Source organism: Amborella trichopoda, chromosome 6 (genome assembly GCF_054954075.1).
Source record: "Amborella trichopoda isolate Santa Cruz 75 chromosome 6, AtrichopodaSantaCruz75HAP2 v2.0, whole genome shotgun sequence".
NCBI classification, from domain to species: Eukaryota; Viridiplantae; Streptophyta; class Magnoliopsida; order Amborellales; family Amborellaceae; genus Amborella; species Amborella trichopoda.
Genome location: NC_142341.1, coordinates 39175249 through 39202966, shown reverse-complemented (window position 1 = coordinate 39202966; position 27718 = coordinate 39175249). Strand labels below are relative to the sequence as shown.

At 38.8% G+C, this 27718-nt stretch overlaps 1 protein-coding gene across 4 annotated transcripts in view; it reads left to right on the top strand.

Moving 5' to 3' along the window:
- B73 (molybdopterin biosynthesis CNX1 protein / molybdenum cofactor biosynthesis enzyme CNX1 (CNX1)) overlaps positions 1-27718 on the top strand; it is a 56390-nt gene that overhangs the window by 12935 nt on the left and 15737 nt on the right. For 2 of the 4 annotated variants that reach the window (XR_016058458.1, XR_016058457.1), the window contains exons 3-10: positions 304-430; positions 3872-4002; positions 10816-10917; positions 10983-11066; positions 11226-11453; positions 19157-19276; positions 25659-25763; positions 25912-26235. Coding sequence is in view for 2 of the 4 variants with exons in the window: in XM_006847403.4 (XP_006847466.2) it covers positions 304-430; positions 3872-4002; positions 10816-10917; positions 10983-11066; positions 11226-11453; positions 19157-19347; positions 25659-25763; positions 25912-26235 (1292 nt within the window). In the remaining 2 variants the exon portion in view is untranslated. Of the gene's footprint in view, positions 1-303; positions 431-3871; positions 4003-10815; positions 10918-10982; positions 11067-11225; positions 11454-19156; positions 19348-25658; positions 25764-25911; positions 26236-27718 lie in introns of all 4 variants that reach the window. The other 2 variants (XM_006847403.4, XM_011626187.3) reach the window with 1 other exon arrangement.

Here is a 27718-nt window from a genome sequence, read left to right as displayed (position 1 = left end):
CTGGTTGCCTCATTCCCCCCTCACTTTTATTATCTATAAAGTAATGTATTGTCATCAATTTCAAAAAACGAAAATAAAATCTCTCAAAAATATGAGTGAAGAGTGCTAGAATCATTGGTATTTCGTCGTTTCTAATCGTCATGTTTATTCAAAATAGGAATTAAAATTTCTTATTTTTAAGTTGTAAAGCTTTTGATATACTATAATTTCCTGAATTTGCAAGAATCTCTCTCTCTTGCTCTCTCTATGATGTACTTCTTATATATCATTGAGAATGTCTGCGACTTATGACATATTTTGCAGGACGGTTTTGCAGTTGTTGCGGCTGATGGTCCAGGTGAATATCCTGTGATCGCTGAAGCAAGAGCTGGGAATGATGCTGAGGGAATGATAATCACTCCTGGAACTGTTGCTTATATAACTACTGGAGGTAAGGTCATTCCTGGAAAAGAGTACATTCTGAGTTATATAACTGTGTGCTGCAATGTTTCATTAACTTTTATATACTGAGGTTTTTGATAGTTTTTCTACCAATGTTTCATTAACTTTTATGTACTGGAAGATTTTAATAGTTTTTGTACCATAAGTCTCCAGTCACATTTCCAGTTGGATTACTCGTATGGACATGTTTATATCCATCTGAACATGAAATATGTGTATCTCAATAACATTTTTTAGGACTTTTTTTCTATGTACTTACTTCCTCTGTTTTTCTTTCTATGTACTTACTTCCGGCTTCAAGAGCAGCCCCCATGGCCCAACAATGCCTCACCTGCAATATGTAGATGACACCCTGGTGCTCCTTGACGTCTCTCCTAGAGAAGTTGATACCCTCAAGCTTTTTCTTAAATGCTTCCAAGTAGCGACAGGGTTCAAAGTTGACATGGAAAAATCTAATATGATGGGAGTTGCTCAAACGAATGCAGAAATAAGAGCGATCATTCCTAATTGGGAGTGCCAAGTGGAGGATCTCCCCACAACCTACCTAGGTCTTCCATTGAGACTGGGGAAGCCAAAAAAGTGACAATGGTCTCTTGTAATAGACAGGGTTGATAGGCGTTTGGCAGGGTGGAAAAGTAGATACCTCTCTTTGGCAGGTAGAGACCCTGATCAAAGCCACCCTGGCAAATTCTCTAGTTTATCTCATGTCCCTATTCCACATGCCATCTTTGGTGGCCAATTGCCTGGATCAGCTCATGAGAAACTTCCTTTGGTCAGGCATGCGGAAAAGACCAAAGTTCACCTAGTATCATGGGATAAGATTTGCCTACCCAAACACCAGGGAGGACTAGGGATTCGGGTGAAAACACAATTTGGCACTCCTAGGGAAATGGTGGTGGCGTCTAGCCACTCAGCCAGACTCTCTTTGGGCCCAGGGCTTACGTAGAAAATGTAGGATCCCGAAAGGAGACACCTCCATAGAGCCTCAGGAGCGTGGAAATCTTTTGCCTCCTCCCTCTCACAATTCAAAAGGTACATCAGATTTCATCCAAGAGAAGGTACTAGAGTGCACTTCTGGTCAGATCTATGGCTGGGACAGACCCCACTTTGTGGAGTCTTTCCAGCCCTCTACACACTAGCCTCAAACAAAGATTCTACTATTGCTGAGGAAATGGTATTGTCAGGGGGCCGAAGAGTATGGAACCCATCATTCAGAAGAAACCTATCCGAAGAGGAAACACTTCCAGTCACTCTTGGCAGTCTTACACTCGATCTTCATTTGAACACATGGGAGATATGCTATGGTTTAGACTTTAGCCCCTTCAGGTTTCTTCACGGTAGCCTCCTTTTATAAGAGCCTTACCCAACCCCCCACCTCTCCTCTGAATCCCACCTCGGTATTGTCGAAAGTCTGGTCCACCATCGCCCCAGCCAAAGTTTAAACTTTCAATTGGATTGCTTGCTCCCAAAGGGCACTCACAGTGGACCAACTCCAAAAGAGAGGGATCTCAATCCCCAATAGATCTACCTTGTGCCAATGTGAGGAGGAATCCAATCCCCACCTTTTTATTCTCTGCACTTTTGCTCACGAACTTTGGAGCCAAGTGTTGCAACTCTTTGGTATCCAATGGGTCATGCCCCAACGGTCAAGGCCCTAAATTCATACGATCTTGGATCACATCGGCCTACGGTTGGAAGAACCCTGTGGAAGGCTACCATAGCCGCTTCCATATGGGTAATCTGGGTGGAAAGAAATACCAGAATTTTTCAAGGTCACAAACTCTACATATCAGCACTCTTCTACAAGCAACTTCTCTAGCAACCTTCTGGGCCTCAAACCACAAGGTGTTCTCGGGCATATCAGGGAACTTTTTCCTCAGCCAATGAAGAAACATCCTCCGCCACCAATCGCGCAAGGCTAAAAGACTAAACAACTGGCTGCCACCACCAAAAGGCACCATCAAGCTCAATTTTGATGGTTTTTCCTTAGGGAACCCAGGCCCCGCAGGAGCTGGGGGCGTCTTTAGAGACCATCATCCCAAAATCCTCTTTACCTACTCTGAGCATCTTGGCCATAATGATTCTCATTACGCAGAAGCCATGGCCCTACTACTGAGTCTGAAAAGCTTCAACCGGTCATTGGGTCCACACCTGTTAGTGGAAGGAGATTCACAAAATATTCTCTCTTGGGAAACTGTTACGACTTCACCACCATGGCACCTAGCCTCACTTTTTGATGAAATTGCTAACATTTGCAGGGATACAGCCGTCTCTTGGAAGCATATCTTGAGGATGTCCAACGAGCTCGCAGATCTCATGGCGAAAGAGGGAGCTAGAATCCGAGTAGAAGAACACGCCTGGTTCTACTCCTTTTTTGTTCTGGACCACATGCACACTGCATAGACTTTTTTGTATTCAGCTAAATCTATCAGCCCTGGTTTATTTTTTGAAAACTTCTTGTAAATTTTTGTAGTCGGGCGGGGTCCTATAAGCCCATTTTTTGTACATGGCTGGTTGACGCTTTTTTTACCGAGAGACACGCCATGAGGGTGCTCTCGGATCATCTTATCTTTGTAATCTATCACTTCTCAGTAATACAAAGTTAACTTTCTCAAAAAAATATTAATAATGTTGATGATATTTTATGATAATAATAATAATTATAATAAATGTTAATGAATAATATCATTATTATGAGGAGTGAGAAAGAAAAAGGGGAGGAGGCACGCGCTCCAATGCAAAAGCTAGCTTTCTCAAAACCTTGCATTTTCTCATTCCAAGTTTTTTTGGAATCAGCAAATGCTGGATATGAGAGGTTTTGAGGATGTGGATATCTAAGATAGTATCTCCAAAAATACATCCAAACGACCTTAGGCCATCAAAACCTGGATATGCGAGAGAAGGATTTGCATATCCTAGGTCGCAAATGACCCATTAATGATTGCTACAATGACCAGGAGTTTGTCTCCTCTTTTTGTACTTGAAACTTGTGAAATCACTATTTGCTTTTAAAGGCCAACATCAAAGTGTTCAATGCAGTTAAAATAAAATGTGTTCCTCGCTAAGAGAACAGTTATGTATCTCAGTCACTGCCTGTGTTTCTTTAATGATAATTTATGGTGATAGTCTTAATCACCTGTGACATGAAGTGCTGCAATGAGATACTGTTTGGTTGTTATGGGGCTTGTTGCTTGGTCTCACATGGCTAACCGTTGTGGCTCGTGTCTGTAATAACTAGTATATCTTAAGAGTTGTTTTTCTTCGTGAGTGTGCCATGAAAAACATTGTTGCTTGGTCTCCTCCTTTCGAAGGCATACACTGAATGCATTACCATTATTTAGTTACTCTTGTATATATGGAGATGGACATTGGCCTTCATATTTATTGATTTTCTTAAATTATGACTATTTTGACTGAGTTTTTTGATCAGGGCCTGTACCTGATGGTGCTGATGCTGTTGTACAAGTTGAGGATACTGAACAAATCGAAGACACTCCAGATGGTTTAAAAAGGGTCAGAATATTGGTGGCAGCCAACCCGGGCCAGGATATTCGACCTGTGGTATTATTCATTAACTTTGCCTGTCCTTCTAGTTCTTTATATGGAAATTTGATTCTATTCTGATAAAGTTCAGATTGTTGTTGAACTTGCAATAACCACCATGTTACAGAAATCTTCAGAATAAGTGGAAGGAATTGACAGTTCTATTTGCTGAATTTTTCTTTGTTGAGGCAGTACTATTGGTTGAAATTTTAGGTACTTACTGCATATATTACATCCAGTTTAACAAGTATGTGCTGATAATTATCATAATTCTCTATCACCCTAATCTGAAATGTCTATTTTCTTGGGTCCCATGTCACAAAATGATTATGTGAAAAACTTTGGAGTAATGGTAATCATTCGCCTGAAGTTTCGGGGCAATCCCATCCACAAAATCGTAGATGATGTTTCTCGAAAGCTAGGACAGAATGTATCAGTTTGCAAAAGTCGAGGTATTTGGGTTATGGGAATCCATCTCGGAAGGTATAGGAGCTGAAGAGGGTCCAAATGCACCTTATCTTTCCTTGGGTTTCGGTTTGTGTCGCTTGGGATTCACTTCTTCAAGTCTTAGGTCCACCTAAAAAGGAAAATCATATGCAGGCAAAATGGTGGCCCTGATTGTAGAAGTATTGACAACCTCCTGAAATACTCAAAGAATACAGTGAATTAAATCTGGTTTTCTCAAGCTTTGGTCCAGAAAGTCTAAGAGTCCTACATTTGATGTTGGAACATCAATGAACCGAATTGATTAAGTTGAGTCAACCCTGATTTCTTAACACAGATGCCATGTGGGCTCACTTGTGGGAAGGATGTCATGGTCTTTAGGTGATTCCTGATGGGAAATTATCTCTTCACATGCTCCTTCTCTGTCTCAACATATTCATTTAAGTGTGGGTTTTTGTAACATGTGCCTAGAGTGTGGTACTCAACAAAAGGTTGGAAAACTCGCTAGGCAGTGCCTAGGTTATGAGGGCCCGCCTAATCTGGGGCCCAAATGTCTTTTTCTTTCTTTTTAAGGGTTTGGTTCATAGTTACCAGAATCTCTCTACCGACCTCGCGTTTCCGGTTCCGAAACCCGATTCCGCATTTCCGTTAAGGAATCTCCACGGAAACCGTTTTTCGGAACAAAGGAAACTTGATTCCTTAATTTCGGAATCTCGATTCAACACATCTTTAGAAACTTGTTTTCGGAACCAAGGAAACTTGATTCCTTAATTTCGGAATCTTGATTCAACACATCTTTAGAAACCATTTATCGGAACCAAGGAAACTCGATTCCTTAATTTCAGAATCTCTATCCAACACATCGTTGAAAACTTGAGCCCATTAATTGCAGGTAGATGCTTCCAAATATATCGAATTTGGATTCTAGGGAGGATTAAATCTTGTTTCCATGTCAATTGGAGTAGAAATCTTCCTTCGAATGCGTCTTGTGGTTGCTGGGTTTCATTATTTTACTTGTGCCACCTTGGATGGCCTTTACTTTAAATTTAAAATATAATTGATAAATACAACGCATACAATTAAAAGTAAAAGCATGGTGTAGACATAATCCTATTTTGTCTTTATAATAATGAATTCAAAATCACAATTTAGGAATACTTGTCTTTTGTATATAATGACCATAAGTTCAATAGTCAACACAATCACTATAAAATTTGGGAAGCCTTCTAATGAGAGACATCCAATATAGGTTCTAAAATTGATGAGGCTCAAGATGTGCTCGTGGCTTCGTTTTCCATAAAAATAAAATCTTGATTCCTGCTAGGGGTCGTCAAACATATTCCATAGTCCATATTATTGTAAATCTCGATCTCAAACTGGTATGGATCTCTGATTTATATACTTTAAAAACTTGAGTCCAAATATGTTGGAATCACGATTTGAAATAACAACATATCTATGTTCCACATATGTCAGAAACTCGATTCCATAGATGTCGAAACTCGATTCTGCATATTAAAGAATCTTGACTCTTGGAGTGTCGATTCTAGGGGGTTGGAAATCCCGATTTCAAGGAGGACAGAATCTCGATTCCATAGGTGGATGAAACTTGAATCTATTTTGGTCGAAACACGATTCTCAAAAACTAGGAATCTCGTTCCTAGCCATTCCTATTGTACGGACAACGATTCCTAAGATAGGAATCTTCTAGCAGGCCGCGATTCCGGTTCCTCTAACGATTCAGGTTCGCAGGCGTTTCCAACAACTATGGTTAGGTTAAATACCAAACACCCTTGTATATGAGTTAAAATACCTAATTTCAAAAAAAAAAAGAAAAAAAGAAACCAAACAGTAAACCCATGCATTCGTAAATCATAGATTGTATTAAATAGTCAAACACTAAAGAAAATCATATATAGAAATCACCACAACTCATAAAATGATGAAAATATTAAAGTGTCAAGTCTTTTTACAAAAAGCATAAAATGTTTCAAACAAGCATGATGAACTCATAAAGAAAACTGTTTCACCAATCCTCATTGCTAGCTATATCAAGGCCCCTTCCATATGCCATACAAATCCATATACTAAAGTTAAAAAAATCACAACACAAATATAATGAACAGAAAAGGTAAAGAGAGAATCAGGTTTGATTTGGGTTAGGTTTATTGAACTTTGGGTTTCAAATCGTAATCCAAATTTGTAAACAAAGTTAAAGCACATCAAAACCACACTAATCCACATTCTAAAGATGAAATAAATCACAAATACCTCAAACAAAAAAGAAGAAAAACATAATATGCAAAAATATCTTATGAGTAATATATAATTGCTCATAAAACCCTAATCCAAAACTTGAAAATCTCTAACCTCTAAAACAGAATCCTTCGAGCTAAAAGGTGGGCTTTGGTTGCCAATGACCTCTTTTGATAACCGCTTCAGGCCCTCAAAAGATTAGGTGCAAATGCCTTTCGATTTCGCAAGAAATTGAAAATTTTAGATTTTTGTTCGATCTTGGATTTCTCATAAGAAATCTGGATTTGAGCGTGTTTTTGGTTGAAGTTGGTACTCCAAGGGTTTTGGGCGGTTAAACAACCTCCGTGGACTTAGCACAAGGCTTCGAGGGATAGAGAGACCAAAAATGCCCCTATTCAAGGGGAATTTTTTTGTGCCTCTCTCGAAATTTTTGTGGGCCGCCTAGGCGGTTGCCTAGCTGCCTGAATAGTGACATGGCCCCTTCCTGCCCGACTAGGCCTGGGCGATGCGCCCAAGGCCTCTGGCAGCTCGAGCAGGCGAATTTTCCAACCTTGACTCAACATATTCATCCAATAGTGCAAGTGTTGAATTCTCTGTAAAGGAACCGATTTATCATATGTAGGACCTACCAACTATTAAAGGAAGCATGTTTGCATCCATGTGTTTGCGTTGGAGACATTTATATATCCTCGAGATTTAGGGTTTGGCTATGCTAAATTGCCTATCTGCCATCTGCTTTTAACTATGACATATAGCTTATGCTATGGCAAACATGGCTTACAAGATTTTTTACTTTCTTTTACTTGTGTATGCTTGGATTGCACTTTGTACTGTATGATCTATTGGAAGTTTTAGAACTAGCTATTGACTATTTCGATTGCTTCTTAGTTCCGGATTTGTCTTATGGATGACTGTCCCACATTCAATAACTCCAAAGTTCGAACTCTATGTACTTTGTTTGGCTCCTCAATAACATGTTGGAGATGTCTTCTATTTTGGAAATTGGGATAGCCTATTTTTTTAAGGTCCGTTATTTGATTCCACAAAGATCACTCTTGCTAAATCAATGAGCTTAAAGTGGTTGGGACTACCCTTATTGATGCTATCCAGAATACTGCTCTCGAGTATCTAGACAAGAGAGATAAGCTTAAAGTTTACAGGAGGAACCGCAAAAGGGCAAATTAGTAATTGAGTCTATCATTTTATGTCTTTTATTTATTTCTTGATTCTTTTTATTTACTTAAGGACATAAGTAGTAATTTCTAAAGACTTTTATGTCTTTTTATTCACTGAAAGTCTTTTATAATAAAAGGCCATGCTTAGAGTATATGGATTAAGGCTTTTAGTATTTTCTTATATAAAGGATGTACTCAAGCATAATGATGAGTTATGCTATGGACTTTTATTCAAAACCATAGAGCAACAAGTGCTCCTTTTACCTCTGGTTTCTGAATCTTTCTCTAATTTTGGATATTCGTTATCTTCTTCTTTGCTAAAACTGTAGCTCAAGCTACTAGGTTTGTGCCAAGTTGGTACCAGAGTCTGATGATCAGTAAAGAAGGTATTGTATCAGGTTATTGTAGCATGGTATTGTAGTGCCGATTTTTGTGCTTTTGTGCCCTAGATCAACAACCATGCCTCCACGCAGAGGAAAAGCGACAACCATAGAAGGCTTTGTTGCTAGTTCGTGAGAAGAGATTGCAGATCTAGGGAGATTGGTCGAAACCCCATCTATGTGTTTGGCGCTGATGGAAGCCCCATCTCAGGAGTATGAGATTGAGTAAATGAATCTATAAATCCCTTCCATGATTAAGCTCCAAGGAGAGAGGTAGTGCATCGTATAGATAGGGATAGTAGGAGGTGGGAAACCGGTCTCAAGGTTGAGATCCCGCAGAGGAAAACCATGGAGAAACGTTTTTCTTATCAAATGGTTCTCAAGATCAGCTTGTTATTGGTTGGGACTCACTGCTAGTCTTTGACAAGTATTTGGATGAAGATTTGGGTGTTGGGAAAGAAGTGTGTGATCATAGCGTTAATGGTGATCCAATCTTTTGCAAGGAACCTTTTGATGGAGATGGTGATCATGTCTTTGATAGTGATCCCATCTTTAATGATGACTTGATGGGTGATATTCTCTATGGAGAACAACAATGCAAAAAAAGGGAGGATCAAGCGGATGACGGTGGCAATAAGGATGTTGGTTTTCTTGATGTCATGCCTGAATATGGATCACCATGTGAGGTGCGCCCCAAGGGTTTGCGAATAGTTTCTTATGAAATTTTTGCTAGTGAATTCAATATAGAAGCTGGCCATTGAATGGTTGGGTTGCTTATATGATTCATGATGTTCAACCAGTATTTTGTTTTGATTGGAGAACCTCTATATCTAATCACTATATGCAAATTGAAGGAAATGACGGGGGTTGTGCATCATTAATCTTGGGCCGCTTCAAAATTCATGGTAGAGTATTCTCTGATATGTTTGGGACCCAATGTGTTGTGCTTAAGTACAACAAGTACGGCAATTCTCCATGGGTCCAAAATGTAGTTAATCCAAATATCCAATGTCTATGGGGACTACAGTAAAATGGCATGTCAAGATCTCAAGCCTTGTCAAGGTAGGGCCGTTCAAAAATTTGATGAAGATCAATGACAATACCTATCAGTTAAAGCTATCAAGCCATATTCACACTTCCGATGTTTTTAATGTCAAGTATTTCATTCCATATTGTGGTGATACCTTCGATGATGAGCCGCCAAATTCGAGGGGCGAATTCTTTTGAGGAAGGGGGGATTGATGCAGCCCAGAATACTGCTCACGAGTAGCTAGACAAGAGAGATAAGCTGTAAGTTAGAAATGGGCAAATTAAGCATTGAGGCCAATTTTTATTTATTTCTTGAATCTTTTTATTTACTTAGGGCATAAGTAGTCATTTCTAGAGTCTTTTATGTCTTTTTATTCACTTAAAGTCTTTTATACTAAATGATCATGATTAGAGTAGATGAATGGCCATGATTAAGTCTTGTTTAGGGTTTTCTTATATAAAGGATGCACTCAATCATAATGGTGGATCAGGTTATGGACTTTTATTCAGAAACCCTAGAGCAGCAAGTGCTCCTTTTATCTCTGGGTTTTTAATCTTTATCTATTTCTGGATCTTTAATAGAGTAGAGTGGCGGACTAAGATTCGTGTAGCCGACCCCAATTAATTGGGAAAAGGCTATAATGATGATGATGATGATGAACTATTTCTGGATCGTCCTTATCTCTTTCTTTGTTAAAACCCTAGCTCAAGCTACTAGGTCTACGCCACTTGGTCTGCGCCACTTATGGTTCATTTGGACTTAGTCTTGGTTGTATAGACTCTAGTATACATGGTTCTCCTTGTTCAGAAGGTTAAGATGTGGCACGTTATTTAACTCATCTTGGTGAAAAAGGTCGAATTGACCTAGGCCATTGCTATGGAATCAGTCTGCTCCTTTTCTCGTGGACGATTTCTGAAATTTCGTTAATATATGTTTTTTCCTGTTTGTAATGTTCTTTACTTTCTTGACCTGATCAATTGAACATATATATTTCCCATGCTTATTCTTTGGATATTCGTTCAAGCCATTATCTTCTTGTTCAAATTCTTATCAGAGTATGAACTTGGAACTTTAGTTTGGTAAGGAGCTTGTTATATCTGGCCTGAATTGTCCCAATATTGGTGTCCTGGAGTGATTTGGGAGAAAATAATGGCTATTTTCAGTCTACAACTTTACTTCCATAGAAAGTGAGTTGAAATGTTAGGAGGACTACATCGATCTGCAAAAATATGAACCTGGATGGGTTTGCATTTGCGCTTAGGTTTGCTGAGATATTTTATAAATTCTAAAAATAAACTTGAATTTTAAGGATAAAATGGAATCCTGGGCTTTGGGAGTTCTCAAAAACTGTTTCCTAAAATATATCTTCAGCTTTTATTATGTGTTTCTCAAGGGTTTTATGATACCCAAGGGATGTAAAAGCTAGGTCTCTCATAACCTTATTTCAGCCTGGTGATTAAACTAAAATTACACTGTAAAATCCTTGGCATTTTTATTTCTGCTTGGATATAGAAGCTGAGAAAAGTACCTGTTATTAACTGATCAGGGGTGTGACATTGAGAAAGGTGCAACTATATTAAGGAGGGGCGAGCATATAGGTACCGCAAAGATTGGTCTACTTGCCTCGATGGGGATGGTGATGGTAAAGGTAATCTACTTTGTTAGTTGCTATCTCTTATGAAAAAGTTTCTCATTAATGAAAAATATTTTCAGGTTTATCCGAGGCCAACTGTAGCAGTCTTGTCTACAGGAGATGAGCTTGTGGAGCCAGCAACTCGCGTTCTTGGCCGTGGCCAGGTAATAGTTTAGCTTGATAACATCCACTAATGCAATGTCACTTGGATTTCTTTGAACTAATCAGTAATACCAAATTTCGACCAAAATTATGTCCACTATGTCTCAAAGTGAAAATGTTTTGATGTACCATTTGAGATGGAATTTCATTTTCCTTTTCAGATTAGAGATTCCAACCGTGCCATGCTACTTGCTGCTGCTTCTCAGCAGAACTGTAAAATATTGGATTTGGGCATTGCTGGTGATGATGCTGAACATCTTGAGAAGACTCTTGATGAAGCTATCTCTGCTGGGGCAGATATTCTTCTATCTTCTGGAGGTGTTTCCATGGGAGACAGAGATCTTGTCAAGCCTTTGTTAGAAAAGCGGGGAACCTTATATTTCAACAAGGTAACTGAAAGACCATTTTATTGGTTTTAACATGCATATCCTTGGTGTTTTGGTTCATCCAAAAATTAAAAGAAGTATGTGTGGGAATGAAGTTACCTGGATCAGAAAATATCAGGCAACTTCTAAAGAAATAAAAAGAAGTTCGAGCTATTTGAACTGTAACTTACATGTCCTGTTTCATAAGTCACTAACAACAGAATCAAAAGGTAGGACTTCTTTGATCTGACTTGACTCGAGTGACTTGAGTTGACTGAACTTCTTACATATTTATCTCTTAGTTCTCAATGATATACATGCTTAGCCTGTTTGCATTCATGAAAACACTTCTTTTATCAGCCTGAATATTTTGTCTCATTTGTTCTATTGATTAGTTGTAAGAATACAAATGATACTAATCCAGTTCATCATTAATTTTGTCACTGGATGCCCTAGATTAGGGAGCAATGATTATTACTTCATGGCCTATCTTTTGCATGCTATGGTTCTGTCGTTTTTTATTGAAAGATGAAGAGCTACAGCAATTTGAATATCAAGAGACTGCTTCATGTGCCAACATCTCTTGGTCACCGTATGCCAATGTTTTAAAAAGCGGACCGCCCAGCTCTTGGGCAGCCACCTGGGCGGTCCAGAAGGCCTGGGCGTATTGCCCAGGCCTAGGCAGCCAAATTAGGCAGATATCCTTGGGCGCCCGCCTAGGCGCTCGGGAACCTGCCTAGGCGCCCACTTGAACATGCCTAGGCGGCCGCCCGCCTAGGGCATGCACCCCGCCTAGGGGCAGAAATGGGGCTCTTTGAAGGTATTTTTGGGTCATTATTTTAATACTAAAGGGGAAAAATTGTGGGTTTTAGATTCATTTGAAACCTAAAACCCATTAGAGGCTATTTTAGAGAAAGAAAACCCTAAAAAAGAAAAATTTCTACTGGGCTGCCCAGGTTCTAGGTGGCTTGGACCCCCCCGACCGCCTAGGTGTCACCTAGAGCTTTTTGAAACACTGCTTGATGCCTTAGATTAGGGAGCAATGATTATTACTTCATGATGCGTATCTTTTGCATGCTATGGTTCTGTTGTTTTTTTTTGAAAGATGTAGAACTACGGCAATTTGAATATCAAGAGACTGTTTCATGTGCCAACATATCTTATCGCTCACAAGTTTGTGTCCATGTTCTGTTTGATGTTACCATAAATGAGAGTAGCATTGCCATTAGCTCACTACATTATTGAGTTTTCAGTCAAGATCCTATTGACTACTCAAATATTGTCCATTCGAGATTATCAGAAGTTTTTATGGCTAATCTGCAAGGTTGACATTTTTTAAAAAAAAGGAAAAGGAAAAGAAAAGATAGGAGAATGCAACCATCCTCATGATGGGTGGCTGTTTCCGAATTTCCCTCGAATCACATTTGATCTTTATTGACCTCATTTTGAACTGCAAAAAGTAGCTACGTGGGCAGTCAGGCTTAAAGGTGCACACTGTAAAATCCGTACAAGAATATTTTAAAGTCCTTTTGGAGACATTGTAAATATGTTCATGAGATCAATTATACAAAATAACTATACTTCACTAAATTATTTGAATAGGTAAGGTAGTAACGAATATTAAATTCTGATGTCTATGTAGCATGTAAGCTCCAAAAAACTTCTAAAGCCCATCTAGCATATCAGATGCATAGTCCTATGCATTTTTTTGGGAATCTGTAATTTGCTTGTTTTCTTACAACGATAATTTTTATAAGGGGATATAGACACTAAGCACTGACAAGGCATTACTAATGATAGCTTTTCATCTTACTTTGCATGTAAACCCGATCCTTCATATGTCTGTGTAGGTAAGTGTTAGACTAGTTCATTTGGTGTGGAAGGTGTCAAAGCTTCCAATGCTGATTCTGAACAAACAAAAGGAAAGACTAAAAAGTACTACTCCAATAGTTTGATTGAAAAATATAATGGAAGCTAGGAAGCATAGCTTCAATGGGTCTGAGAATTCTTGAGAATTCACTAGAATTCTCAAAGAATAATGTTCTTAAAGAAGAATCAACCCCTATTTATAGGCTTTATTTGGATGCCCTAGCCCTAAATCCAATGTAATTATTGTTAAAATGTCACCTTGAATACTTGAGAGAGAGAAGACCAAGTTTTGGTTCAGGTAGATATGGATGGAGAGGAAGTCATAGAAGAATGATGTGACCCCTAATTCATTCATGTGTGAGGGGCTGCACTCAAAGATATATAATTATATGGTTTCTACCATAATTAATTAAGGACTAGATAAGGGTATAAATAAATCTGAAAATTACATATTTGTGCATTTGCAGTGAACATGAGCTACAATTACAATAATAAGTTAGAGCAGCATATAAAATGACCAATATACCCCTGACCAATTATGACTAACACTTCCCCCTCAAGTTGTACATCACGTTTAAATATTGAATTACAATTACAAGAATAAGTTACAGCACCATATATACCCCTGACCAATTATGACTAACACTTGCCCCTCAAGTTGTACGTCATGTTTAATTATACAACTTATCCTTAAAATAATGATGTTGTTCCCTTGTTAACCCTTTTGTAAATGTCTGTTGTTTGATCTTCTGTTCCCACGGACCTTGTTCAATTTCTTCAGCTTCATTCCTTCCCTGCATGAAATGGTATTCAATCTGAATATGTTTAGATCTATCATGAAATACTGGATTTGCTTCCAAGGCTAAGACACTCTTGTTATCATATAAATAACACTGTGGATCTTTGAATTTTCATGGCCAATGTGGTCATAAGACTTTAGATCCTTAATAGCTCTAATATAATACTTCCTAAAGCTAGATATTCAGCTTCAGTACTTGACCTTACTGTTGTCTTCCTTTTCTTACTTTTCCATGATATGAAGTTTTCCCAAGGTAAATACAATACGGAAACTGACGTACTTGAATCTGGGTCACTAGCCCAATCAACATCTTAATACCCCTTTACCAATTCAATTTGCAGATTCTACGCATCATATTTATGAAAGACTATGCCATGGGTGATTGTTCCTTTTGTGTATTTGATTAATCTTTTTAAGGCTTCTATATGAGATGATGTGGGTATATGCATAAATTGATAGACCTGTTTCGCTGCAAATGAAATATCTAGTCATGAAGTACTCTTGTACTTCTGTGGTTCTCGTAACAAGTTGTCTTCTTTCATGCTTTGTCTTTTATCCATGGCAACATGTGTTCCTGAAAGCTTATAATTCATCATATTAATTTTATGTAATAATCTAAGGCATACTTTTGTTGAGATGGCAAAATACTACAAGCTAAAAGTCCATGAAGATTAAAGAGTTTAAAAAGTCAAGCTCAAGAAGAGTTAATACAACCATCATTACTCAAATCAACACCCAAAAGATTCAAATCAACAACCAAAAATCAACAAATACACAAATCGAAGAACTTCAACAAATAAAATTCCCACCCAAAATTTATTTTTTGATTCAATCGATCCAAATAAAGCCAAGGATGTGGCTGAAAAATGATGTTTGGGGGATTTAATACCCCCCCAAACCCTTTTCCTCCATTTTCGAAGGTCAAAATGACCTTATTACCCCTGTTGAGGGGTTCAGTTTCTAAAAAAATGGCAGACAAATCATGCAGCCTGATGCGCTCAATGCGGGATGCACAGCTCTGATGCGGAGAGTGCAGCGCATATGTGGGCGCATCTCTCCAAACCTCATATGAAGGCATGTGGGATGTGTTGGCCAGCGCGTAGCGCCTGATGCGGCTGTGTATGTGGCGATGCGGCCGCATTTTAAACATTGTTCTTAATATAGTCAGTCATCTCATTTCACATAACATTGTCCTCATGTTCAGAGTTTCATTTTTCTTCTTTAACTAATTTATCCCCAAATAATCCTATTTTTTCATTCTTTAAATTCCACTACCTAGTCTTGGACACCTATTAATTTCGTCAGAGTGCTTGCATAATAGCATAAAACTCCACATGATATGTAGAATACCCAGCCTTTGTGATGCAAGAAGTAGGGTGGACAATTAAATCCACCCTTTTCTGAACCTTAAACAAGTAAAATCAGCAATATTGGAGAAAGAACATTGTTGTAAATCAAGCCATGAGAAGAAAAACTTTCTTTTTTCATAAAATAAAATTTATTCCAATAACATATATCTCCCAAATATGGCATCCAATCTTTTATAAGCCTATGAAGCCCTAAATTAACTTGAAACTGAAGTAAGCAATTAAGATTCTAAAATAGCACTAAACAATACTTTAATTCCAAAAATATCCCTATGCACAATAATGCATAAGTACTCGTGAACAATAACGCGTGAACAGTACCCATGAATAGCACTTATGAATAGTAAATAAAGAAAATATAAAAAACCCTAGAATCTCAAAAAAACTTAAAAACTCCAAAAATAAACCCTAAAACTTTTAAAATTGAATAAAAATAAAAAATAAAAATAATTTTTCCCTCCATAACTTTGACATGTTCAACTTATCACTAAGGGCACGTTTGGTTGGTGCGTAACAGGAAAAATATTTACATATGTAAACGCTTTGCAGGAAAAACTTTTGCAAACTTTCTTTTCTCCATGCTTGTTAACACCATAGTTGTTGGAGACATGAGCGAGATCGGGAGCGGGATTGGTTCGGGATACACCAAACCGCCCTAAAGTGGAAGCTCCCTGTGGTTATGATCGACGTCCGTACAATGAACAAGACAAGGAATGAGATCCTTAGGTTTATGGGAGCGATATCCCATGTCAATGAGTTCAATGTTTTGATTAACGGGAATCTAAACTCCACTATACATAAAAATATGCTAGTCAAGTAGAACTAGTACGAGTTCCCTTGGTTAGGGAGTCAAGGTTTAAGTATGCCATATAACGGGGTTCCTCTTGTTCTAATATCGAGATTCTTAACTATGTTTGGCATATGTTTGAAGTCCTAAGTATCACTCTCGACAATGGTTAACTATGCCAAGTCCTGGTGGGGAGAAGAGGCTTATCTTGCTGCCCTTGAGAGGTTGTACCTAAACAAGAATGAGAGGGGTAGAATACGACAACATATCAATGATTTTGTAAGTAGTAAAGGAGTCTTACTTCCGGCATTCATTTCCTACAGAGGTACAATGTCAGTTGTTTCGTGGTGGGATCTATACGATGGTGGGGTTCTTAAATTATATTCACTGGCTATTAAGGTGTTGTCTCAAAGTGTCAACTCGTCATGTGCTGAGAGGTGCTAGAGTATGTATTGTTATATTCACAGTGTTAAGCGGAACAAGTTAAATGCTCAACACTCTGAGTCATTGATTTATGTTCACTACAATGACAAGTTGTTAAGTAGATTACGATGAGACTATGCAGAGAAGTACAAAGGATGGGATTTTCATCCTGATGATGACCACCTCGAGGATAATGTTGGGGCATTAGAAGCATTAGGCAACTGCCTTGATGCTGATGATGAGGCTCGTCAGAGAACTCCATTATCAAGGCATGTCCCTCCCACTACAAATTCAGGCCCTGATACAAATTCGGCATGCACCATTCCCTCGGAGTCCCCAGTAACCTAGAATCCTACCACTCAAGGGTCATCTTCTTCGAATGTAGTCTCCTCTGCTTCTATTGTTTCTCAAAGGCTGGCTCTCCGAAGGGGCAAGAGGACAAGATGAACTACTCTCACTCTCTTTCTCTCTCGTAAATGTAAAAGAAGCTTTTTAAAGCTTGAAATGAACACATATATTCTCATCTCACAACTAAGAGGATTCAACATTGTGCTTTAAAAATCTAAAACAACATGACATCATAAATATAAGATTTTAAATGAAATATATATTCTCACAACTAAGAGGGATGTCTTACACAATAAGACTTAATAAAACAAAAGGTCACTCTAGACTATGCCTAGTTCAAATTAAGAATCTAAAATAATGGACCTCGTATGGGTGACTTCGAACTCTCACATCCATATAATCATCTCTCCCCAGGAACACAATGTTAACTTTCTCTCAAAAAAAAAGAATCTAAAATAATGAAATTTTATGCTATGCGAAAAAGGGATTGGATTTTACAATAAGGAACTTATGATTCCTAAATAATGGGAACTTGAGACAATGACAATCTCTAACCTAGTATCATTCGTTAATGAAATTAGATCCCACAAATATGAAACCTAAGATTTTAATGTACCAAAACCTTGGACCATGGTTGATGGGAGCGGGGATCTATTTTGAAATAGAATTGGATTTTACTTATGGATGGAACGTGGTCCCCATTTTTTGGGAGGGAGATCTCAAAATCGAAAAACCGGGGTCCCTACAAGATACCTTGCAGGAACCGTGGGATCGAGGCTCCGGAGTAGGATCGTCACCCTACCCTCAAGGTTCCCTTAACTATGGTTAACATGTTTAAAATGCACTATGCAATGAATTTCATTTGTTAGGTAACTTATTCAGTATTTAAATATATTTTGTAAATATGTTATATAAATATATATATGCATTATTTAATATTATGACTAAAAATGTATAGTTATATTTATTTAAATAATATTTAAATATTATTAAAAAATTATATATTAAATGTAAATATTATATAATATATATTGTATTGTAAATATTTATTATATAATATATATTTTATTTTATTATATTATATAAATATATTATATTAATTTCATCTTGCAACAAGCTGATCATCACTCTCGTTGAACTCGTTTCGGCTTATCAAATGATAGAATCGTCTATTTATTTTTGCATACTCAACTCTTTTTGTCACAGGTGGTGATATCCCTGGAATAGATCTTGTGCATAGTTGGATGGAACAAATTTGTATTTCAAACACAACTTTATCTTCTTCCAAGTTGCAATTTTGTCTTTCCAGTTTCAAACTCAACCTGCCTACTACTGCTACCGCCGATTTAAGGCATGGCCTTCAATTTGAGTAGTCATGAATTTTACCTTTTCTCCTCTGATAATTCTTTTAACTCAAAGAAGTTTCACCTCTGGCAATCCAATCCAAGAAATCATGAGTTGTAATACCTGAAACTTCAGGCACATTTACCTGAATTCCTCGTTCTGACCCTTCTAGAGTACCAACCAAGTGATCATCTAACGGGAGATCTCTCTCCATTGGTTATGGAATGGGTTCACATTTCTCTACATTGGACCCATCACTGTCATGAACGACATAACCTCGCTCAGATAATGCAACCCTAAAACTTCCGATTAAGATTTATTCCGAACACTTTTGCTGAATAAAATAGCTCAAACCATGAAATGATACCCTAACTTCATGTAGGCATAATTTTTTGCTCTGATATCGAAATCACTACTCGACCCCATTATGGAAATGGAATTGTAACCTCTACGACATTAAAATTGCAGAGCAGATTTGCCCAGCTAATGAGGGAAAAAAGGCCTTTGAAGCTTTGAACGTTGGTCCTGAAATTTGGTGCCCTAAGTCGGCCTGCATAAAACCCAGTGACCATGGTTGTGTTTCTTATCATTTTTGTTTTGATATGTATCATTAATAGTTTTAAAAAATGCAATGTAATATTATTGCCTAGTTAAACTCCTCACATATGGTTTTGAATTATACGTTTGCAATTAGAAGCTTTCCTTCACTTGACTCTTGATAGTTAGAATTATCTTGTATCTTGTGCATTTTTTTTTAATCCATTTCTTTCACTTTTTTTGTGCCTTTCAGGTCTTGATGAAGCCTGGAAAGCCACTAACCTTTGCAGTAATTAGCACTAATTCTATGGAGGGCAAGCCAAATAAGAAGATACTTGCCTTTGGGTTGCCTGGAAATCCTGTGAGCTGCATAGTAGGTTTCCATCTTGTGGCTGTTCCTGCCATTCGTTGCCTTTCTGGCTGGGAGAACCCTAAGCTCCAAAGGTCTTAATTTGTACATGCAATATTCTTTCATCAGCATGTGAACTTTTCGTTGAACAAGCAATATCTTTCTTTGGCATGTTATCTCCATATACACAAAATACACACAAATACACTACTTTCTAATTCTGTTAAAATGTATGTTCGTCCATTACCAGAGAACCACAATCCTTCAATTATTTATGCATCTATTTAATTGGAGCCTTTGATTCTCTCTCTCTCTCCCCTATATAATCTCTTTCCCATCTTTACCTCTTCCTATATCTCTACTGCCAAATAAAGAAAAATAAAATAAAATAGTAATGACATAGCCTCTTTGTCAAAAGTCCAATCTGTAGAAATCCATGAATAAGAAAGATTGGTCACTGAGATTCTCTCTTTCCTATCCTTTATCTTCTACTATTTTTTGTATCTAATCATGGTCCCTCTTCCACCATCTCCTCCCCCCCCCCAACCCCCACCAAAAAAAAGTAAAAGAAAAGCGCTGGATGGGCTGTGGACTAATATTCATCAATATGTATGCATTTAAAAGTTATGATATGCTAAAATATCCTTATAATATGAGTTACAATCCTACCCCTCAAGATCAATAATAGGTATCAACCGTGCCTAGCTTGCCTAATATATAGTGTGGTATGTCCTTAAACTTCACATACAGATTATATACTTAATTAGCTTCTTTCTATAATTGGATTGGAGGCTTTATGAATGGAGACCTGGTTATCGCGGCTGATGTCCATATAATTTTGAACTCAAATTTTTACTTGCATCTTGGATTGGTTCATAACTGGGGTGGTCCATTTCCCTGAACTTTACTAATGTCATAAATGGCTTCAATCAAATTAGTTCAGTCTGATGTTAGCCATTTTCCTTTACTCATCATTTCCGCTCGATCTTACTGCCACAAATTGCTTCTTATTTTAGTATGACCCTTGGGATCTTGTATACCTATTATTCTCCCGCTTAAGCCAACACATCTTACCTCTCAAAAGGCCCGATAGGGGAGCCATGTAAACCTCCTCCATGTTTGTTTCTTTATAATAATAACTGTCGTAAAATATTTTTATTTTTGATAAGTGGAAGCAACATATTTCATATAAAGGGAGTATTACAAAAAGCCCATGAGATGTGGGCAGTGGAAGCTCAAAGCCTGGTGCTCTACAAAAATGTAGCAAGAATTCCTTATGCTTTTTTAGATTGAAGAAAAATAAGAAATAGGGGAGGGAGGAGGTTAACAGAGATAGAGATGGAGAAAGAGTGAGATTGTTAGTGAGAGAGAGGAATCCTTTTTCACGCAAACTACATCGACAGTTGCTCTACCCTTTGTGATGGAGGGTAGAGAGAGAGAGAGAGAGGATAAGTGAAGAGGGGAGGAGGTTGGGAAAGAGGCAGAGATAGAAAGACAGATAGGAAAAGAGGTTGAGAAAGGGGTGTAGAGAGAGTGGTTTTAGCCGACTTGATGTGATCCATTTAGGCCCCTAACAGCCCTTTTTTGTGCCAATGCATCTGCTGACTGGTTGCCTCTCTACAAATGTGGCAGAACATCACACTTAGTTCCCTGTAGAGATGGTTTATACAGTCAAAATTAGGGAATAGATGCCAGGGACACACTGCCTTGACGCCCATGCAATGACATTGTTGTTGTCCCCTTCTACAACGATCTCCATGGTACTGGAAAGGGCTATGTGAAACTCTTTGGAGACCTTCTGTGATTGCTCGATTCGGCTGTTGTAGAGTTCATGAGTCTATAAGTGGTTTAAGTGGTGAGAATGTGAGAAGTGTTTATCCAGATTGGTCCCTCCATATATCACCTATACCAGTGGGCTCCGAGTTGCCCAAAGAGAAACCATCTAAGTGTCCTTTTTTTATTTTGTTTGTTGGGGGGGGGGGGGGGGGGAGAGGGGGGGGGTTTGGGTGGTTGTGGTGTCCATGGGGAAGCAATGGTTTGCCTAGGAAATGTGAGGAATAGGATATTCTTCCAGCCGCTAAGGAAGGTTGGGGGAGGGATATACTAGAGTACGGAGTACCCTATTACTTTTAGCCCAGAAAATAGTTTCTGACTTGATGTGGTCCACTAGATTATATGGTAGCTAACACCAAGGCCCTCCACAGTAAAGTGCCAACCTTGGGGTAAGGAGGGGATAGGATGGCTTAGATTAGCTGGATGATGGACTAGGGGAAGGTCCATTGCCTATCAAATTCCTGAAGGAGTTTGGACCATAGACTAGAGGTCACTATAGAATGCCAAAAAAGGGGTCCAAATTTTCTTCTTCTAGCAAGCACATGACACGTCTGTTTGCAAGCTGGATACCTCTTTGTTAAAGTTGGTTAGCTGTGAGGGTTTTACCCAACAGCGCGATCCAATAAAAGGCTTGAACCGTAGGTGGCACCTATACGGCGCGCACTTGGCTAGAGACTTTGGGCCTAGTGGTTTCAGAGGAGAGAACTTTGAAGAAAGAAGATGCCGTGAAGTGATGAGGTTGAGGGGGCCCAAATAGTCCAATTTGTTCCATTCACTGACAGGAAGTGATTCACAAGCTCTAGAAGTATTTGGCCAGGCACTTTGCTTCCACGTCGTTGTTGGAGTCCATATTTGCGGCACCCCTTCTGCTTTCCACCATCCTAGGGATACTGATGTCTCGATCCTTGGTGGCACTTAGAAGACTAGGCAACCATTCAGCCAATGTTTGAGTTCCTAGTCAAAAGTCTTTCCATCGATGGACTCTTTCTCCATTCCTAGGACTAAATCTCACATGTCTCCTGAAGATTTCCCAAGTGTAGACGATGCTTTTTGAATATAATGAAGCTTGAGTAGGGCACCTTGGGAACCAGCAGTACCTCTCCAGGCCATACTTCTCTTTGATTACTTCCCTCAAGAACTAATCTTCTCGTCTGGCAAATCTGTGCCACCACTTCCCAAGGAGGGCTAGGTTAGCTTGTTTCGGACTTCTAAGTTGGACTTTTTGGATTTGCACACCTTGTCCCATGCAATCAAAGGAACTTTCACAACATTTTTTTTAGTATCATGGGCCGGCATATGGATCAAAGACATTTGAAAAATGGGGATGTTGGATAGGGTTGCTTTGACTGCTTTGGTTGGCATTATAGGCATCTTAAAATCTGTTTGGCGCAAAGGGCAATTGATTCTTATTGATAGTAATCGAAAAAATCAACCTCATGTAGTTAATCGTTTGCCACTGGTACAAATGTATTTGTGAACTCAACTCCATATGTTAGGTTCGACCCTTTGTGATAAGACATGCTTTTATCTTTTTGATGGAGCCATTGGATCTAAAGTTTTAGTTACATAGCCAACTCGGCAGAACTCTATTAGATACAGCCAACTGGGCAGAACTCTATTAGATAAAAATTGCAGTTACCTTTATTTGCCAGAGTTTGTCATTTATCACTTCACTGCATTTGTGGGTCAAGTGATGTTTCTATCTATAGTTTTATGAAGTCATGCGTCATTAAGAGGAGGAGGGGGAGAAGGGTGGGAGGGGGGTGATTTGTTATAAAAATCTTCCAACTAAGGTGGTGTTCTTACTCTTTCAAGAGGTTCGGTAGCGGAAACGTGTTCCACTTCTCTTGTGAACATATTTCTCTCTTCTTGGGAACTCTTTCAAACAATATTATTAAGGAAGAGCCCCCCCTCTCCTTTAGCGAGTCCCATTTTTCAGATCATGCATCCAAAGGTAATATTTGGGTTTTAAAAAAAGGGGAACATTTTCATTCTAAAACAAAGCTGACAGAGAGCTCGAGCATCAAAACAATTTGGTTATTTTTCAGGTCTATCTTAGTTGTTTAAATATTTACTAGTTTAATATTTATTGTATAGACATTCTCAAAAGGCAACAAAATAGTTATTGTATAGCAATGATCCTTGGCACCCAAAGGTGACTAGAGTTGCAGGGTGTATGGGTTCATCTCCAGTTGAACTACTCATCTTCGTAACCAAGAAGCTTCTGGGGACATGCAGAGGAGATCTTTACAGCCACAAGAAAGTGGGTTGTCTAATGGACTTTGGGAAAATAATGAAATGGACTTTTAGCTGTTTCGGTAAATGCTTTTACAGCTAACGATAAGGATAAAGCTATAGTATCTCTTTGATTATGTTAACATCTGAATTGGGATCTGTTACTTTGTTTTCAGGTCTTCTTATCGATCTCTGATATATTATAGTTTTCACGTATCAATCTGCCTTCACATCCATGATAATTGAAAAAAGGACATTTATAGAATTCTACTACTCGCCTCTCTTCTTGCACTCTATAAGTTGCACTAACTGCATATATATATTTTTATGAACGGCCAAGGAAGTCCCTTCACACTTTTTCTTTCCTGATTTGAAGTGCGATTGATGCACGTAATGACTGAACCACGATTGATATGTCCATACTCCTATGTTCCTAGACCATCATTGGAACCAGAACGTCAGCCCTCCTGGACAACCTGAGAGGTTGACACTAAGATAATGGATATGCGAAGCCCTCAAAGCTGAAGCCCCAACCTTCAGACCCTTCTGACTAGTAGAGCTTGTAACATCAACATACAACAACTACCATTTGCCTTGTGAAACTCCAGTTATGGAGTTAAGTGTACATCCACCACTATGGGTATCAGTTTTAAGATGGGTTGAGAAATTCTCAAGTACATTGTTTAGTATTGTCCTGCATGGTACAAAAGACTTTGCTTCCATCTGCCTATCCAACATTTTAGGGTTGTAATTTCGTTATAAGAATGTTTTGTTTTTGTGCAATTCACAATTATTTCTTGTTCGTTTTTGTTCCCTTTTTTTTTTTCTTTTTTTTTTTTCTTTTTCCTAGTAGTTCAGTGGGGAAGGAGTACCCTTCCTGTTATAGGAATAGAACTCAAGACATCATGTTGTGGCGCCCCACCACCTTGACCACCTATCCTTGAGTCCATTCCTCCTCATTCATTCTTTTTGCCATATTATGGAAATGTCCTGATCAATTTTGTGTTTATGGGTTGTATACTTTGGGTGTTCCTGCCGTCAAGAGTGGGAATTATCCTTTTTTTGCAAACTATTCTTCATTGTCTCTATGAAGTTCAAAACATGGCTACTGGTTTGGTCCTGAAGCCTCTAAGGAACATCAAATGAAGTGAGCCATGACAGTTTACCAACTCCAAAGAAGGGGTCTACAGTAACCCAATAGATGTACCACGTGCATGGAGGAGGAAGAGACCAATGGCCATCTCTTCATCCACTGTAGCATAGGGGGGTACTTGCTCAGCTTTTTGGTTGGTCTTGGGTGACTCCAAATTCAGTCCCCCAACTTATCCAAGCTTTCTGCTCTCCACTGTGGTCCAGATCTAGAATCTTCCTTTGGTGGGCCTCAGTTTCTGCCACTGTCTGGGTCATCTGGTTGGAGTGCAACAACAGAAATTTTGAGGAGAGAAGACTATCATAGTGGCCTTTATACAAAGTCCAATCCTTGGTTATCTTCTGGGCCAAGGACTCCAAATTCTTCCAACAATGGCCCCTCTCAGATTTCCATCTCAATTGGAGGAACCTTCCGAATCTCAGAACAGCCGCATCTCTCGTTCCTCACTCTGGAGACCACCTAAGCAAGGCTAAGTCAATCCTAACTTTGATGGTTGCTCCATTGTCAACCTAGACCCCTCTGGAATGGGGAGCATGTTCAGTGATTCCAACAGTGCCACCCTCCTCTCCTCCCAATTCATTGGCCAAACCAACTGCACTGTTGCTGATGCCCTAGCCCTTCTAGTAGGACTTCGCAAATTCAACTCATCCTGGGGTGCTAGTCTGATTATCGAGGGGAACTCCGACAATGTCATAGCCTGGGCATCTAAATCATCTCGTCCTTGGAGATTGGATCACATCTGTGATGAAATTTTCTACCTCTACAGGGATACTCATGTGGTTTGGCAGAATACTTGGAGGGAAGCCAACACCGTAGTCGATGCCCTTGCTAAGGACGGCACTTCACAGCAGAACACAGGGGACTCTTGAGGACCTTTTTGAGCACTAGACCACACCTTAGTTTTCCTTTTCACAGTCTTTTATCTTGTATAGCATTTTTTGCCCCGTAAGGGTTTTTTGTACATGAACACCCAGATTGTGGGTGGTTCAACCTCTTGAATATCTAACAATTTCAAAAAAAAAAAAACGAAGAAGAAAAAAACAAGAAAACATTTTGGCCCACATTGCTTGCTTGCCAGAAGCACCTCTTACTTCTAGCTATTTACTGAGTTATTGCTTAACTGATTGACATGTGTTTATAGCTATAAAAGAACGGTTGCAAATGAGCTGATCTGCAGAGCATGTACAGGGTGCAAGTTCGTATTGCAGAGGCTATAAAGGCAGATCCTATTCGACCAGAATTTCACCGTGCCATAATTACGTGGGAGCATAATGATGGATCTGGCAATCCAGGGTAAGAATTGGGTCTGTTCATGTGATCTTGTTTCTTATAATCTGTTCCATTTATTGAATGCAGCCATACAACAGAATTACTGGTACTGTATTGTTTCCTTCTGCTAAACCTGAGTAGAGTTTGATGGTATTGATTATGTGGCTTACAGTTTTGTTGCCCAGAGCAGTGGCCATCAAATGAGCAGTCGTCTCTTAGGCATGAAGTCAGCAAATGCATTATTAGAGTTGCCATGCTCGGGAAAAGTACTTCCAGCTAAAAGTTCTGTTCAAGCCATATTAATTTCAGATATATGCAGCACACCTCTACCTTTTGTTCCAGAGAGTTTGGGGCCTCTGTCATTCGGTCAAAATGGCTGTAGTACAACCAGCATAATGAGCACTGAAAGTTTAACTGAGTTTCAAGATGCCCCAGTGAAGGTAGGAATTCTTACAGTGAGCGACACAGTTGCAGCTGGGGCTGGACCTGATGGAAGGTAAGATGCAGCTTAGTTAATTTTAATGCTCACATCTACTTGGTAACTTTTATGCTTTTTTAGTAGTTACTTTTCTGAGAATCTATATCCTATGTGAATTTTAGATTTACTATGGAGAGGGACTTAATTTTTCATGTCAGGAAGACTACTGGAAAGTCCCATTCATGTCTTTATTTATTCAGGTTTCAGTTATAATCCCACACCTTCCTGGTTTGCTCAATGCACATGCTTATCAAAAAAAAAAAAAGGTTTAGTGGACTTCTATGAGCACTTCAACAAATCTTGTTCTGGAAGTTATCCATATTCATGTGTTATTGCATCAATATATTTTCTCATCATCATCATCAGAGCCTTTTCCCAATTATTTGGGGTCGGCTACAAAAATCTTGGTTCGCCATTCTGCTCTATCAAGGGCCATACCCCTAATGTGGCGACAAGTCCCCATATCTTTTCTCACTACTTCCAACTATGTCCTTTTAGGCCTACCCCTTGCCATTTTGTAGCCTTTAACAAAAGCCAACTCGTATCTCCTAATAGGTGCTATACTGGGTCTGCGCTGCACATGGCTAGCCTACCTAATTTTACTTTCTATCATCTTATCACCTACTGGAGCTACACCCAAGTTCTCTCAAATGTATTCATTTTCGATTCTATCCCTTCTTCTCAACATCCTCATCTTAGCTACGCTCATCTTATGGGTATGTTGTTTTTTGACCGCCTAACATTATGCCCTATAAATCAAAGCTGGTCCTCGCAACTGTTTTACAAAACTACCCCTTCAGCTTCATTAGTATGCGGCGATCACACAAAACACTTGTTGCACATCTCTACTTTGCCCAACCGGTTCTAATTCTATATGAGACACCTCAATCCCTCTGTTTCTTGGATTATCAACCGAGGATATCGAAAATACGGTCTTTTTGGTATTTCTTGGACATCAATCTTAACTACTTCCTTGTCTCTACTCCTATTATTACTAAACTTGCATTCCACACCAAAACCTTCCATTCTTGTTGCATGCTTATGTGTAACAATATGTCTGCGTATAAATTATAATAACTTAAAGCGCTCCTAGTTTCTTTCTTTAGTGGATTGCATCTGAGGAGCATTATGAGAAGGTATGGCTATCTCAAATGTTAGAATTGGCCAAGTTCATCAGTTTTGTTAGCTATTGTTTTAGTAATCACACCCAACTCATTGCTTCCTTAATTGAATTTTCAGGTCGATTATTTCACAATCTAAAAATGATTAAATTGGCATTAGTTGCTGTGCACATCTACCAAAACAGTTGATGACAAAACAGGCTGCCAATTACCATTGCATTAATGTTTTTAAAGCCGAAATCAGCCAATGGCCAGGCTGAGTAAGCTCAGCAACACTGGCCTATTAGGCCAAAAGCAGCATTTAAAAAATCTAAAAAAGTCGATAAAAAAATGCAAAATATATGAATGAAAAAATCATAAAAATGCTTTTACAAGAAAAG